Source organism: Sporothrix schenckii (assembly GCF_000961545.1).
Source record: "Sporothrix schenckii 1099-18 chromosome Unknown Cont44, whole genome shotgun sequence".
NCBI lineage: Eukaryota > Fungi > Ascomycota > Sordariomycetes > Ophiostomatales > Ophiostomataceae > Sporothrix > Sporothrix schenckii.
The window spans coordinates 119,334-134,549 of record NW_015971145.1 but is presented as its reverse complement, the minus strand read 5'-3'; the positions used below and the strand labels follow the sequence as shown (position 1 = coordinate 134,549).

The window sequence follows — 15,216 nt, the reverse complement described above, 5'->3', positions numbered from 1 at the left end:
GTCTTTTTATTCCTGATTTTGTTTTACTCATTTTGCAACTGTTTTTTCGAGTCCTGTTATTTTTGTTTTTTTATTACTACCTCGTTCTGCATCCAGTTCCATTCCATGTTTTTCTATTCGTTTTTGTTTCTATTTCACTTGTTCCGGCCCTTTCCCTACGATCTTCTTCTCTTCGGCTTCATGTTTTATACTTTTATGTTATTTGTTGCCTTGCCAATTCCTCCAAACGGCATAGCATAAGAAAAAAGGGAAAGGGGTTTTTGATCAGTAACATAGAGGCTGATACATACATAGCAACACATATAGTCTGCCTTCTACGTGGATGTCAAGGGTTTGTTCCAGAGTGCAGTCTAGAGCAAACTTTTGTCTCTTCTCGAGAAAGCGCAACACACGTCACACTGTTTCTTGATTTTTCCTTTGTTTCCTTAATGAACAGATGCTGGACTCGCAGTATCATATAAGATCAATGTTAAGAGCTGAGTGATGGGAAAGAGAGAAGGGTTGAAATAAACTCGCGTAATTGGACAGGAGATAAAAAATATATATAAAAAGGAAAGGGGTATATTTTCTTTAAAACGCAGGCAAAGAAAAAGCAACAAATGCTGGAGAATAAGAAGAGAAAAAAGTAAGACACAAAAGAAACGAGGTAGCTATGCAAAGCAGGGATCCCCCCCTCTCCCAACCAAAAAGTCCGAAGCAAAATCAGCGCTCCTGTAGTGCTCCATAATATAAACGCGGTCAAGGCCACCCATTTTCTAAACGGTCGTAAAAAAAGCTTTATGCTCGCGTTCAGAGTCACCTAGTATAGCTGCTGCGCAACAGCAATCACTAGAAGCACAGTCAGGGCGTGAAACGACTCTCTTGAATTCGGCCAAAAGCAGCTGGTCTGAGGCCAAAGAGATGATAAGTTGGTCATAGCCCAGTACCATGTCGATGATAGTTTGGGCAACCAAGCCTCGAGAGGCGCAGATGACGAAGGTGACGACGGTGGCAGCGGCAACAATGGTGGCAGATCCTACCGTTCCAAGGCTATTCGCCGCGCCTGTGGTGTCTGGCCGTCTTGAGGTTCCTACTTTCGTGGCGTAGCTGTGTTGAGAGAAAACGAGAACAAGTTAACAGGAGTTCCTACAACAAAAGCCTGCAGTTCCAAATTGAAAACATACCATTCACCAGCTGCCGCTGCTTGTTGAGCCAGCTTTTGGGCGCATCCTGCCGCCGCTGCAGTACGACGTGGTTGCTCTGCAAGCGGCTCGTCAGATCGTACCACGCCGTCGTGATCATGGCGTTTTCACGCTGCAGGTTCTTAATGGTCTTTTCATCTGCAGCACGCTGAGCTGCATGGGCGGCGGCCATGGCACCGACGCTGCCACTGCTCGGGCTGGCGGTTTCGGCTGCCTTGAGCTTCTTTTGCAGCTCAGTGCGGTCGTGGTCCGCAATGTCGTATTGCTGGCGAATAGTTAGTTGTGGTTCATATATGACGTTGATAGCTTGTCGCCAGAGAAATCCTACCTTCTTCAGCTGCTTCATGGCGGTCCGCAGCTTCTCGTTCATCTCAGTTGTCTTGCGGACTTGCTCCTCGACATCTGCAGCAGGTGGTACTGCCGTGGCTTGCGTTAGCGATGGCAGTGCCTTCTCGTCGGAGGTTGCGCCCATTGTCTTGCGCAGTTCCTCCTTAGAAACGAGCGCTTCGATAAGATGTTTCTGTTGTTGCTCATTGTCCACCTGCAGCGATCGGAAGTCTGTGCGCAGCGACTCCAGCTCCTTCTTGAGAGACTCCGAGATTAAAGCATCGGTCGACTTGAGCTCCTCCAGGGCATCTATCGATCCCTTCCCGACAGCGCCCAAGTCGGCACGGAGGCGCAGCATCTCCCGGTGCTTGTCTGCCACCTGGTTCTCCAGCTCTCGCGAAACCACCTTGTGCCGGTCCAACTCCGAGGTCGTGTCCTTGAGCTTCTTCTGCGCCTCGATCCAAAGCGGGCTACCCTCTCCTGTCGCACCGCTCGCTAGAGCCTGCATTTGCGCCTCTAGGAGCGTGTGCTTTTCGAAAATATCGTTGTACTTTTTCCGGGCGAGCTCCTCCTTTGTTTTTGAGATTTCCAGGTCGGCCCGTAGGCGGTCGTTCTCGGAGCCCACGTTAACATTGCTCCGTAGGAGGTTGTTCTCAGCACGCAGCCGTGCAATCTCCAAAGTGTAAGCAGACGCAGGGTCGTCTGTGTGCTGCAGCTCTTCCTCGAGATTAAATGTCGCCTTGGAACCACCAGGGCTGGCCGGGAGGGTGCTACCGGTTCCTTGCAGGAGCTGCTGTTCAAGCTCGGCGATGCGCACTTCGCTCATCTGGTTTTGGTCTTTCAGGCTCTCGAGTTGCGCATGCACCGCGTAGATGTCGGCTTCCAACGCAGCCTTCTGGATGCGGTTGTCCTCGATCTGCTGTTCCAGACCCGACACCATCTCCCGGAAGCGCTCGATGGTCGCCTGCTGTTGGTTGACGCGTTTTTGCAGGGCGTCAAACTCTTTGAGCGCCTCCTTGTTCTGCCCGACTTCGTACAGGGCCTCCTCCAGGCGCATCTCAAGACCGCGCTGGGCCTCAAGCTTCTGCTTGTACCGGTCGATGGTGTTGGCCTTCTTACTCAGGTCATCGTTGGCGTGTTTGAGCTCCTGCACCTGGTCCTGCAGCTGCTCGACGAGCACAGCCTTGCGCGAGAGCTGGCTGTTTTCTTGGGCCAGTCGCTGCTTGGTCTGGCGGTCGTCCTCGGCTTGTCCTTCTTGGTTACTGATGAGGTCATCCTGCTCGCGCAGCTTTTCTTGCAGGTCCCGGATGAGCTGTGATTCGCTGGTGCCGTGCTTCTGGCGCTCGAGGTCCAGCTCCTTCTCTTTCCGTTCCAAGTCTTCTTTAATGACTTCGTACGAAATCTGAAGGTGTTCGAGGCGCGTGTTGGTGTCGGCCAGCTTTTTGCTGACACGGTCGTAGTCGGACGCGAGCGTCGCCAGCTGGGCCTCGGCTACCAATCCCGGGTCTAGCCCAGCTGTGGCTTCGTCCACCGACGCGTCGACACCGCTTTCGGCGAGTCGTTGGCGCTCTTCATCCTTGCGCTGCAAGATGGTCATGATTTCGGCCTGCTCACTCGTACTGAGGTTCTTGCGCATGACGGGAATGTACCTGGTGTTGTGTTCGCCCAGCATGGCAGCAGCCGTGAAGATGGCAACAAGCTAGACGAGGTCAGTATCAAAGGCACACCAGAAAATTTTGGAAACATCTGCAGCCCTAGGACTGCAGCCCTAGAAGATGACCTGCAACACACCTGTGCAATGCCCTCGGCATTTAGGTTGTCCGACACGGCGCGCACATCGATAGTCCGCGGCAGGAAATCAATGGCGCCGCTGCCGTCCTTGTGGATGATGTACTTGGTCAGCGCCTTGAAGACAGACTGGATGTTACGCTTGTTTGTCAGCCAAGCGGACGAGCCGGCGTGCTGTTCGAGCTCATTGGGGTCGTATTCCGGGTCGAGATCGTGTAGCATCTGGGCAAAGACATGGGCATCGGCGAGGTCCTCGAGGCGATCGACCCTGCGGTCCAGGGAGAATGTGTTGACCCATGTTAGAAGCGCCGCTTGGCCCGCTCGGCTGATGGACTGATGCTGTTGTTGTTGAGGCATGGTGAGAGGAAGACCCGAGGGAGGATGAATCAGAACCGGTTAGCCACGGGAGGCTATCAGGGAAGCGAGTCAGGAGGACGCCGAATGATTCTGATTGTTGATGCTGCAAGAAGGGTGTAATGAAAGCGGCACGCAAACAAAACCGGACATCGACTTTTAGAGACCGGCGTAGTCCATTTGCAATATCGAAATGGGCGACACCGAAGCGAGGAAAAAGGGTGACTGTGAATAGATCGAGCTGGGATGAAATGCACGATGCAATGGCGAGACAGCCAAAACAGGCAGAGACGCTGATCTTGAGTCGTTTGCGAGCTGCGGCTGCTACACGTCAGCGGCGAGTCTCTGTGCGCTTAGAAGGGTGCGTGCCCCTTGCCAGTAGGGAGAAGACAGTGAACCGGAAACGAAGTCGAGAATGAAGAAGGGAAAAAAGGAAGGGAGCGAAACGAAAGAGAAACGAAGCTTCAGACTTGCTCCGCTATGCGAAATGACACACGCTAGCGACAGCTCCAAAATGGCAGGCGCGTACCTTTCCACCACAACGCGCAGGGAAGTGACAACCCAGACCCCTGGGATCGTCGCAAACCGAATTCATCTGCGGGACGTCGGCTGGAATTGGAGGTGTGGATGGGAATTACGGAATATTACAGAAGCCAGTGAATACAGTCCAAGCCCAATCAGCCCCCATGACGGGCCTCTGCATAAATACAGCCCCGCCGGTCCCGTATCAGGTGCCAGGAGCCGCGAACGCAGCAGGAAGCCGCATGCCACACATTCCGCTGACTGGTATTAGATTAATCGTGAGCGTCACCAAATTGAGAAGCAGAGACAAAAGGCACTACAGCCACCTATTCTTATTCTACGAGAAGAGCCTTCCACGAACCACTTGTACGGAGTATTGCTCTGACGATGCATTCTGACATCCTTCTCAGTGGCGAATACATGTAACATACATCTCGCCCTGGGCTGCAGTCCGTCGCAAAGGCCGCCATGTTCCATACTAGATGAAGGTATGAGCTGACCTGGCAATTGCTTGTTCGGCTACAACGTATGGAATGCATCGCGGAGAAACGACACGGATGTGGCGACCTTGAGGAGAAAGCCACCGGCTAATATGACTTGTTCAAGGCTGCTAACTGACAAATTGTCACGTCACGAAACCCCAAGTCGCATCAAAAACAGTAAACAGTAAACAAATGACTTGTAGTTTTTTTATTTTTTGTTATTTTTTGGACTTTGCAAATGTTTCCAGCCTAACGCCGCCCGATCCCAAGAAAGCGAAACAACGCAGAGTGATATCAGTGTCGCATCCAATAGAGAAAAAAGTAAAACCCAACGACCCGTTGTCCATCAAAATCGCAGCTGTTGAATGTCAACAGCTATTTCGTGTGTCGTATCGCATCCATCGGTCTTCCTATTGTATTCGTTGTTGCCGTATCGGCGTCGTTATATACATGGCTTACTCCACAGACACGACCTTGTCCTCTTCGACCAGAGCCTGGTATTTGCTGCCCATCGTCTGGACAGACGCGAGGACCTTTTCGCCCGCCGTCGCAGCAAAGCCCCTATTTCGTTGGTTAGCGATGAACAATGTAGCCGGGAAACCGATAACGTGGAGGGTATGGACCTACTTGATCAGGTTGTACTCGTGTGTGATGATGCCGCCGGCGTTGATGATTGCCTCCTTGGCTTCGGAGATGACCCAGTCGGGCGTATTGCTCTCGTAGGTGACAACCACTTGCTTCTTCAGCTCGACGGCTGAAGCGCCCACAGCGAGCGACAGGATGCCGGCGAAGAACGTTGACGGCTTCATTTCGATGATTGACGAAGAGGTTGACGGGACGAGTCGCAGAGGAACTTTGTTTCGGCGAAAAAGCGGAGGCCGGTTGATGTCGAGGACGTTTGCGGTACAATAGGAAGTTGGTGGGATTCAATAAACGATGATAAGGTGGTTACCGAAAGGAGGTGTTCGATGGGTAGTGTTGGCGACGGTAGATTATTTAATAGAGTTTAGGAAGCGTTGGTGCCGATGACGAAAGGCGAGGCAGGCACTTTCCACTTTATTCCAGAATTCCAGAGGTGGCAGATGACTGAGAATTGGCTCCTCCACATTTCTCTAAGGCAAGGCGGCGGGTCCACATATTTTCTACAACCCAAACGCCGTTAGCCAATCAGAACAACGTTTTCTCCGATCTCCGTCTGCTCAGCAGAAACTGCTGAGGATGCCGTGTGCGCACACCACCATTTAAAGTAGATATTTTTTTGTTATCTTCTGACATCGATGTTCGTTAAAGCTGTTTCCTTATATAATAGAAAAGCAACGAACCCTTGTCTTATGTGTTGCGGCACGGAAATACAAAGGTATCGTCTGAAAATTCACGTCACGTGCTTTATCATGTGCGGCGCTAGTCCTATAGAAATCTTTTCACCCCACATAACCACATGCAATTCGTCCCGCCGGCAGGCGCGTTACGGCGCAAAAGACTGTCATACCTCATGCAGCCTCTTTTTCCATCATAGAAATTTTGCGTTTCGGCGTTTTACCGTCATCCGCAGGAACCTCGCTTCTTCTACTCGGCTTCGGCATCCACATATTTGATGATCTTTTTTTCGACACGAGTCTACATATCGTCACCAAGAGAGACCACGGGCAAGCACAGCTCCAAGTCGTGCTAGAAGGCCTCGCTTTCTCTTCATCTTGCGTACTTCGTCTCATCCTTCTTATAGCATTCACAATGGGTGACACCGCCAACGAAATCAAGCTGCTTTCGGGCAACAGCCACCCCATGCTTACGCGGTTGGTGGCAGACCGGTAATGAAACTCCCGAGTGTTTCGATGCTGCAATTGCCTCCTCTGGTCTTTCATGGCCTCCTCTGTGCCTCAGCTAACATAAATGCACCTCATAGCCTCGGCATCGAACCCGCAAAAACGCTGAGTATGTCGGAAGCATTCCTCTTACCACAAATTGGAAAACATATGTTTGCTACGTATTGCTAACTCTGTTCCTCAACACAGGCTTGAACTACTCGAACCAGGAGACTGTAAGCTCTCTGCGGTACTTTTGAAACCGAATGAGATGAGACGCGAGCAGTATCTAACAAATTTCACAAGAGTGTTACTATTGGCGAGTCTGTCAGAGACGAGGATGGTGAGCCCCTTTTACTATTGTCTGACTTTTACAGGGTACTTGTTTACTGACATATTGCCCCAAAAGTCTTCATTCTGCAATCAACCGCTCCGGGCGACATCAACGACGGCCTGATGGAGCTTCTCATCATGATCCACGCTGTACGTTCTCGTAGTGGACAGCCTATTTTCCCTTTGGCCTACCAATCACCGCACGTCTAACATTCTCAGTGCCGCACGGCCTCCGCCCGTCGCATCACGGCCGTCGTCCCCAACTTCCCTTATGCCCGCCAGGACAAGAAGGACAAGAGCCGCGCTCCCATCTCCGCCAAGCTAATCGCCAACATGCTCGAGACCGCCGGCTGCAGCCACGTCATTACTATGGACCTGCACGCCTCACAGATTCAGGGATTCTTCAGCGTCCCTGTCGACAACTTATACGCCGAGCCCAGCGTCCTGCGCTTCATCCGGGAAAACCCCAAGCTGCAGCGCGACGAGACCGTCATTGTCAGCCCCGATGCTGGCGGTGCGAAGCGCGCTACGTCTATTGCCGACGGCTTGGAAATGGCTTTTGCCTTGATCCACAAGGAGCGGCCGCGGCCCAACGTCGTTGGCCGCATGGTCCTTGTTGGCGATGTCCAGGACAAGATTGCTATTTTGGTCGACGATGTAGGTTTTTTATTGGCCCCTAGAGACGTGGAAGTGTTTCCAGGTTTGAATTTGCTTTTTGATAGCTACTAACATATACGTTTCAGATGGCCGACACATGCGGTACTCTCGCAAAGGTGAAGCTAACTACACGATATGACTTACATGTCTCATGGCTAGTATATAAACAACTTAGAGGCATAGCCCATACTAACACAAAGATAGGCCGCTGCCACACTGAAGGAGCACGGCGCACGCGAGGTGATTGCCATCGTGGTACGTTTAAATTTTCCATCTCCTATTGCCTTTAGGCTTATTTGGGTCGACACTAACTGTAATTTAGACACACGGCATTCTGAGCGTAAGTTTGAAATCAAAGCGCTGACCGCCTATGAAGTAAAGAAACGTGCTTTATATGTATACTAACTTTCCAATAGGGTGGTGCTGTGGATACCATCAACAAGAGTTGTCTGTCCCAGGTTGTTGTCACCAACACCGTTCCCCTGGGCGACAAGCAGGAACGCTGCCCAAAGATCAAGGTCATCGACGTCAGCAGCACCATCGCCGAGTCCATTCGCAGGACACATAACGGCGAGAGTGTCAGTTATCTCTTCAGAAATGTGCCTGTGTAAAGCATGTTTATTAAAGATGAAACATTGGTTAAGGTTGAGGGTGGCCGTTTGTCATTTATATCATTGCATTATTGTCTTTTTGTTTTTCAATTTTGTTGTCGTGCTTTACATATCACAGGAGTATATTACAACAGATCGCTATTGAATGCGAATGCGGACACCGCACCAAAGTAGAATTGGTTTTCTAGAATCATTGTGGTTATCGAGGGACAAAAAAAGATTTCGATCAACAGTCGGTATTGTGTGACCAAAGTACATCCGAATGTAGATTGTCATTGTAAAAGACCTCGGAGTACACAATGTCCGTGAAATTGTTCTTCCGCCAACTAGTGACTTCAAGATAATATTAACATTTCCTGGCATCAAGATGACGAAAAATAATTTTTGAAATAACCTTTTGATTTTTTTTTGTTGTCCATAATAAATTTTGACTGCGTCCGCATGATAGAAAACACAGATCACAGCTTATACCAATATACGACACGCAGGATATGGCTCGTGCGCACACATATATGCAGTCTTTTCCTCCCCGCGGCCGCAAACAAAAACAAAATACCACTGCGAGCCGCGAGGGAGCTTTTGAGTTTTGTCCACCACGAGGCCTTCATCCACAGGCGGCCCCATTCCCATCCTTCATTTTGCCTTCCTCGTCACGAAGAGCTCTTTGCAAGTTTCCTTGAAAAACACAAAAAAAGAATCCATTGCCGTGGCCCTCTTTCCCCCGAGGCTCTCGCTCCCGACCGAGTGACACAAAATAAATGCACATAACAACATTAAAAAGGAGGAATAAAAACGCCCTAGAGTAGTGGAAAAGACACTTTTTCGTTTCAAAATGTCGTCTCATTTTGTTTAATTTTGTCCCTTTTTTTGCCTTTCTACTTCACTCCCGCCGAGGCGGGAAGCGTCGCATGCTGTCGTCTAAATGCTTTACTTGTGGGAGCTCGCGCGCCGCTTGCGCAGGTCAGCCTTCTGTGCCTTGGCCTCGTGGACACGCTTGGCCAGGATCTGGGCGTACTCAGCCTGGTAGAGGTTAGCAACTGGTGGACACATAAACAGAACGAACGAAATGTGGTGCGACACGGGTTACGTACAGCCTCGTCCTTGACCTTCTCGTTCTGGCGGCGCTTCAGGGCAATCAGGTGACGCTTGTGCTGCAAGCGTTGCGGGGTGATCAGGCGCTGGATCTTGGGGGCCTTGGTGTAGGGCTTCTTGCCCTCGCCCTTGGGCTGGACCTCACGGCGAATGACGTATTTCCGGACATCGTCCTCCTTGGACAGACCGAAGAACTTCTGGATCTTGCGAGCACGCTTGGGGCCCAGGCGCTTGGGGTGGACAACGTCGGTCAAGCCGGGGATGTCGGCCTCGCCCTGCTTGGCAATAGACAGAGCCAGGACGGACAGGTCAGCGCTGACGATGCAGCCGCGGACTGACTTGCGCTTGCGCTCACCGGACCGGCGGGGACGGTAGCAGGAGTGGCCGTCAGACAACAGGAGGCGGACACGGGTGGGCTGCAGGACACCCTGCTTCATGGGGAAACCCTGCTTGTCGTTGCCACCGGTGATGCGGACAATGTAGCCCTTCCACTCGTCACCTAGAGAGTCGGCGGGGACCTCGGCACCCATCTGTACGCGAGACGTCAGTTTTCCGTTCCTATATTGTATCCCACAATGTTCTTTCTCGAAGTCGGCCGAAAAAAATCGTCGATTTAGGTGCAGGGAGGAATGGTACGAACCCGACGCTCCATGAAAACAGCGAGCTTGCGCTCATCTTCAACGTCGATCAGCTTCTGCGCACCGGTCGCCGGGTTGCTAACGTTCAACTACAAAACGAAGATAAGTTAGTCCAATGCAACTGACAAAAATATTGACGACATCACCCCGACATCAAAAGAACAGTAGCATAACAGCAACATTGTCGTCTGGTCGAAAGAATATTTTGCCCTGTGTCCTTTTTTTGTCTTTTTGTGTGTCCGTCCATCTTTGCCGTAGGCTCCGTCTGGTTCCCGTTTCAATTTCCAGGTCAAATGAATCCGTGGCTTGTCGTCGGTTTGTCGTCGCCTTGTCATCGATCTTCGTGATTTCTCCCAGACGAGTTCATGAGGACAATTCATCCATTCGTAACCGGGACGAGGACACAGTGCAAAAATATTCCTTCCACCCGCCTTGCTCTCGTGTTGCCGTTGCTACTGCTGCTTCTGACTTTGCTTTGCTGCTTTGTAGGTGTCGTCGAGACGGAAGCAAGTGAAGATAAAACGAACCTTCATGCTGGGCGGTCGTTTCTATGGATTCCCTTTTGGTTGAGAAGTAAAGAGAAAGAAAGATCGCGAGGAACAGAAACGTCGGTGAATTCTGTTTTTTTGGTTGTCGGAATGGAGTTGGGCGGATTGGTGCAAAACCTCGCGGAAGGGGAGAATTGGTGTGGAATGTGTTATTTTTTTCGCTACTAATTTTGCGTGCAGGCAGAAAAAAGTTTAGCCCGGAGAATCTATGCGCGCCGGGGCTAGGCCACTCAAGCTGACAATGTTGTGCTCCCTGGTGGGCTTACCTAATAATAGGGCTTGTCAACCAGTTCACATGGTCCGTGCACCAGTATCATAGGAATATCATGTGACCAAAATTTGAGTAGGGCAATAAAAACCGGGTCCTGACTCGCGCCAGATACAAGTGGGCTGGTGGGGTTATCATAATGTGCTAAAACTTTTCGGTTCATGGGTCTCGGGCAACGTCAGCCTTCTCGTCGATGGCAGGTGTCGGCAGCTGTCAACCTATTATCACAAGGCTAACAAAACGTCGTCGTCTTCTCAGAGGCGACAAACATCATGTGTAAACAATCTCACAATCATTTTTAATTCACGGCCATCGCATCTCAACAATGGAAGATGATAGGGCACAGACAGACATCGGCCTAGCTGCTGAGATTGAGGAGCAGCACCGAGAGGAAGAACTGGAGAAGGCTCTTGCTGAGCTGGCGATGGAAGCAACTGAAATCGAATCGACCGAAACAGATACACAATCAGCACCACCTCTGCCACCAAAGAAACAAGCAGATGCACCAAGCGGCGAGAAAGATTTCACAAAACGTGCGGGGTCTGAAGCGGCAGAACTGACAACTAGCGAGAACCCGGACAAGCCGGCCTTGAAGCAGCCCAAGAAACGGTTCATCGGACGACGAGCGGCAGCGGAGGCTGCTGCTAAGACACCAGGGCTGAACGTGGAGGACAGCGGTGCTGTTGGTAAGTTTACACGAGAACGGTCATGGTACCTCATTTGGCTCCGCTGTGCAAATTCTGTACAAATACTAACACGATGCAGTGAGCCGCCCAGCACGAAGGCCGCCACGGCTTCTCAACCAGGTGCCGCCCGAGCTGGCCAACGACCCGGCGTTGCTTGAGGCTGTGGCGTTACTTCCGCCCAACTACTCGTTTGAGGTACCAAAGACAATCCACCGCATTCGCACACTAGGTGCCAAGCGTGTGGCTCTGCAGATGCCGGAAGGCCTGTTGCTATTTGCAACGACCATCTCGGACATCCTGCAGCAATTCTGTCCGGGAATCGACACACTCATCATGGGCGATGTGACATACGGTGCATGCTGTATCGATGACTACACGGCCCGCGCGCTGGGTTGCGATTTGCTAGTGCACTACGCGCACAGTTGCCTGATTCCCGTGGACGTTACACAGATTAAGACGCTGTACGTGTTTGTGGACATTCGCATCGACACGGCACACCTTCTCGCGACACTTGAGCGAAATCTGCTCCAGGACCCGTCTAAGCCCACAACACTGGCACTGGTCGGCACGATTCAGTTCAACGCAACCATCCACGGCGTGAAGCCAACACTCGAACAGGCCGGCTTCCGCGTGATAGTGCCACAGATCGCACCGCTATCGCGAGGCGAGATTCTGGGCTGCACGTCGCCGAACCTGTCTAAAACAGCAGCCGCTGGTGCGGACGGCGACGACAACGACAACTTGGCCATACTCTACCTTGGCGATGGCCGCTTCCACCTCGAGAGCATCATGATCCACAATCCTACAGTACCTGCGTACCGCTACGACCCCTACGCGCGCAAGCTGACACGTGAGACGTACGGGCACACCGAAATGCAGGACCTGCGGCGATCGGCCATCCGCACAGCGCGCACGGCACAGTCGTGGGGACTGATCCTAGGCTCGCTCGGCCGGCAGGGCAACCCACACACGCTGGCTGCGATCGAAGCACGGCTTCGGCAGCGCGGCATTCCGTTTGTGACACTGCTGCTGTCCGAGATTATGCCGCACAAGCTGGCGCGTATGAGCCAGGACGTCGAGTGCTGGGTGCAAGTGGCGTGCCCACGGCTGAGCATCGACTGGGGCTACGCATTCCCGCGACCGCTGCTGACACCGTACGAAGCGCTTCTGGCACTAGGCGAACGGGATGATGCGTGGGCGCGGGCGCCTGACGGCGGTGTGGGCGGCGTGTATCCGATGGACTTTTACGGGAAAGACGGTCTCGGTCGCACACGCGCCGCGCAGCCGGCGTGAAAGAAATGGGAGGTACAGGTGGTATGCAAATAGAAATGACATACGCAGCCCGGTGCAATGCATGATTCACGGTGTTCCGTTACGCTACCTTGCTGTCGTACATTTGCTTGCTAATTCCGTAGCCTCGTCTATAATTCGCGGCCATCGATTGCCCCTCCCCCATCTCGTCGTCGCTGTCCTTCTAAAACGACGTCGCCGTCATGGGTTCGGGTCGCTGTGAAAAGAGCAGCTTGTAGTAGACCACCTCAACGACCTCGAGATCGGTTTCGCTCAGCGCGGCCCTGTCCGCAGAGTCCTTTTGCTGCTGTTTCCTCCTTACAACAGCCAGTGGTCGTGGGAGCTTCTTGACCTCGCCCGTGAGGCGCTGATGCGGACCAACGTAGAGGTGGACACGACGCATCCAACCTGTGCTGTCAGCCCCTGCCGCCGGGTCGTAGTCGGGAAAGTCGAGGCGGCCAATAGGTACTGTTTGTGCCTGTGGTCCAGCCACAGAGTGTTCTTGGCCGTCTTGACCCTCCTCATCCTCGTCACCTCTTGGTGCTTCCGGCAGGTTTATTGTACCCTGGAGCTCCAGGAGGGCAAGGCCAGCTGGTGTCTGCAAAACTGTAGGCAGGGCGTTGGGTACTGCGGTACCTGCAGAGGCACCCGGAGTCCGTAGGTGAATTGTGACGGTGGATGACTGATTGTCCATGTCGGCGGCGTGGCTGTACGAACAGCGGCGGCTGGGAAGGAGAGAGAGTTGTTGAGGACGGAAATCGCCGATGTTGTGTCGTCGAGAAACCGAAAACCAATTAACGCGTCGTTCGTTGAGACGCGATCGACGTAGTCGTACAGTGGATTTTGCAGTGTCATTAGTGCCGCCACATTCGCAATTGCCAGTTCACTAGGCAAAATCGCCAAGCGCCAAGACTGCCACCTACAATTGTAAGCCGGGACGAATCCAAAAGCACATGAAAAACAACTACTATGTAACTACAAAGTAGCGACAAACAGCAGTGTTTTTTTTTTTGTGAAAAGTATATATTTTAAACTGGGCTAAATGAAGAACATCTCCCAGCGTCTTCCTACGAAGATAGTGTATTAACAATCCAGCGACCGCATCGAAAAGTATTCCAAGAATATATATATCTCCAAATCAATATTCTGCAATGTCCAAATTATTGGGAACTTATACCCATTGCACTTCTTATTTTGTCTGTATGCATGTGTGTGTTTGCAATCCACACCTCACCAAGCTTATGCTGTCGTCGTCGTGGTGTTGATGCTGAACTTGTACGTTGCCTGCAGCTCATACGGCGCATCGCCCGGCGCAAAGATCTGCTTGCTCTGGCGACCCCACTCGGGCTGGTTGATGGCGTCGATCCAGTCCTCGACCTCCAAGACAAGGCAGCCGTACTGAGGAATGGTGCGCGGGAACTTGGGGGCGGAGCCGTTGTTGCCAAAAAGACCCTGGGTCTTCTTGAGCGCCATCGATCCGTTCTGGCCGCCGCACGAATAGACCTGGAAGGCTTCCTGGTCCGAGTAGATGTCGAGCTGGATGCCAGACCAGGGCGAGTGCAAGCGCGCGACGTAGTTGTCCTCGTCGCGCCAGCCATGCTGGCCGTCATTGTCGCGGTTGACGAGGTAGCAGGTATCGTAGCCGGTGCAGTTGTAGCCGCAGTTGCCGAGCAGGTCCGGGTTGGAGAAGTTAGCACCGATCTGCTTGGGGGCCGTCCAGAAGTCGTTGAGGGAGCCGGGTTGGTTGGCCAGGATGTCGCCCGTCGGGATCAGGATGTTATCCGCGGCGACACGCTGACCACTGTACGGCAGGTGCAGCGAGTGATTCAGCACGAGGTTAGTCTCGTTGTTGGCAAAGCCGTCGAGGTTCCAGTACGTGTGGCTGCTCAGCATGATGGGCGTCTTCTTGGTGGTAGCAAAGGCCAGCATATTGAAGTTCCACGTGTGGTCACCGAGCGTGTACGTGATGTACGAAACGACCTCGCCAGGGAAGCCCTGGTCGCCGTCCGCGTCCACAATCTTGAAGACGATGCTGTTGGTCGTGTGCGACACAACCGTGAAGTTGCGCCAGTCCCAGCCGTCAGGGCCGCCGTGCAGCGTGTCGACACCGTCGGGGTGGCCCGGCGCCGGATTCTCATTGGGCAGGATGTTGTACGTAGTGCCGTCAATTTCAAAAGTGCTATTCTTGATGCGGTTGGCGTACCGGCCCGGGACACCGCCAAAGTGCGGGTGTTGGCGGTCAATGCCGTAATAGGATGCGTTGTCAAAGCCGCCCACCAGGTCGCGGACGATTCCGTACTGGTCATGGATGAACAGGTTGGAAATCGAAGCGCCGTACGGTATGAACGAGGCCGTGATGCCGTTGCCGTAGAGCCAGTACTTGCCATCGGCGTCGGGGCCAGTTGAGTTGGAACTGTCCTGGGCCGAGACTGACGGCGACAGCAGCGCCACAGCAGCCAGGGAGGATGAGAAAAGAGACTTGGCCAGCATTGTGACGGCCGAAAACGGACACAGATAAAGACTGAAGGGGTAAAGAAACGAACGGTGACAATGCGAACGAAGGGAAGCAATATCCAATCCAGAAGACTCCAACAGCGCTGAAGCTGAAAATAATTAAGGATGTGAAGCGCAAGCTGC

General features: G+C 52.5%; 7 protein-coding genes across 7 annotated transcripts; 2 read left to right on the top strand and 5 right to left on the bottom strand.

The window, feature by feature from the left end:
• Positions 1–1,069: 1,069 nt before the first annotated feature.
• Positions 1,070–3,653, bottom strand: SPSK_10853 (microtubule-binding protein; the record flags this gene model as incomplete). The annotated part of the gene is made up of 4 exons (XM_016737112.1): positions 1,070–1,086; positions 1,164–1,446; positions 1,510–3,207; positions 3,300–3,653. 4 exons carry the CDS (start codon positions 3,651–3,653, stop codon positions 1,070–1,072), a joined length of 2,352 nt encoding a protein of 783 aa, XP_016586774.1.
• Positions 3,654–5,109: 1,456 nt separating this feature from the next.
• On the bottom strand, positions 5,110–5,463 carry SPSK_10055 (uncharacterized protein; the record flags this gene model as incomplete). The annotated part of the gene is made up of 2 exons (XM_016736615.1): positions 5,110–5,215; positions 5,282–5,463. The coding sequence occupies 2 exons, from the start codon at positions 5,461–5,463 to the stop codon at positions 5,110–5,112; spliced, it is 288 nt and encodes a 95-aa protein (XP_016586773.1).
• A 922-nt stretch (positions 5,464–6,385) lies between these two features.
• Positions 6,386–8,057, top strand: SPSK_09028 (ribose-phosphate pyrophosphokinase; the record flags this gene model as incomplete). The annotated part of the gene is made up of 10 exons (XM_016735609.1): positions 6,386–6,462; positions 6,558–6,586; positions 6,667–6,692; positions 6,763–6,799; positions 6,866–6,939; positions 7,009–7,446; positions 7,533–7,604; positions 7,651–7,701; positions 7,769–7,786; positions 7,863–8,057. The coding sequence occupies 10 exons, from the start codon at positions 6,386–6,388 to the stop codon at positions 8,055–8,057; spliced, it is 1,017 nt and encodes a 338-aa protein (XP_016586772.1).
• A 927-nt stretch (positions 8,058–8,984) lies between these two features.
• Positions 8,985–9,969, bottom strand: SPSK_09576 (small subunit ribosomal protein S6e; the record flags this gene model as incomplete). Its single annotated transcript, XM_016736148.1, has 4 exons — positions 8,985–9,077; positions 9,149–9,679; positions 9,790–9,876; positions 9,934–9,969. The coding sequence occupies 4 exons, from the start codon at positions 9,967–9,969 to the stop codon at positions 8,985–8,987; spliced, it is 747 nt and encodes a 248-aa protein (XP_016586771.1).
• Positions 9,970–10,928: 959 nt separating this feature from the next.
• Positions 10,929–12,582, top strand: SPSK_09046 (diphthamide biosynthesis protein 1; the record flags this gene model as incomplete). The annotated part of the gene is made up of 2 exons (XM_016735627.1): positions 10,929–11,289; positions 11,369–12,582. The coding sequence occupies 2 exons, from the start codon at positions 10,929–10,931 to the stop codon at positions 12,580–12,582; spliced, it is 1,575 nt and encodes a 524-aa protein (XP_016586770.1).
• Positions 12,583–12,763: 181 nt separating this feature from the next.
• Positions 12,764–13,273, bottom strand: SPSK_09931 (uncharacterized protein; the record flags this gene model as incomplete). The annotated part of the gene is made up of 1 exon (XM_016736498.1): positions 12,764–13,273. One exon carries the CDS (start codon positions 13,271–13,273, stop codon positions 12,764–12,766), a length of 510 nt encoding a protein of 169 aa, XP_016586769.1.
• Positions 13,274–13,818: 545 nt separating this feature from the next.
• On the bottom strand, positions 13,819–15,069 carry SPSK_09340 (aldose 1-epimerase; the record flags this gene model as incomplete). Its single annotated transcript, XM_016735914.1, has 1 exon — positions 13,819–15,069. The coding sequence occupies one exon, from the start codon at positions 15,067–15,069 to the stop codon at positions 13,819–13,821; it is 1,251 nt and encodes a 416-aa protein (XP_016586768.1).
• Between the last annotated feature and the right edge of the window lie 147 nt (positions 15,070–15,216).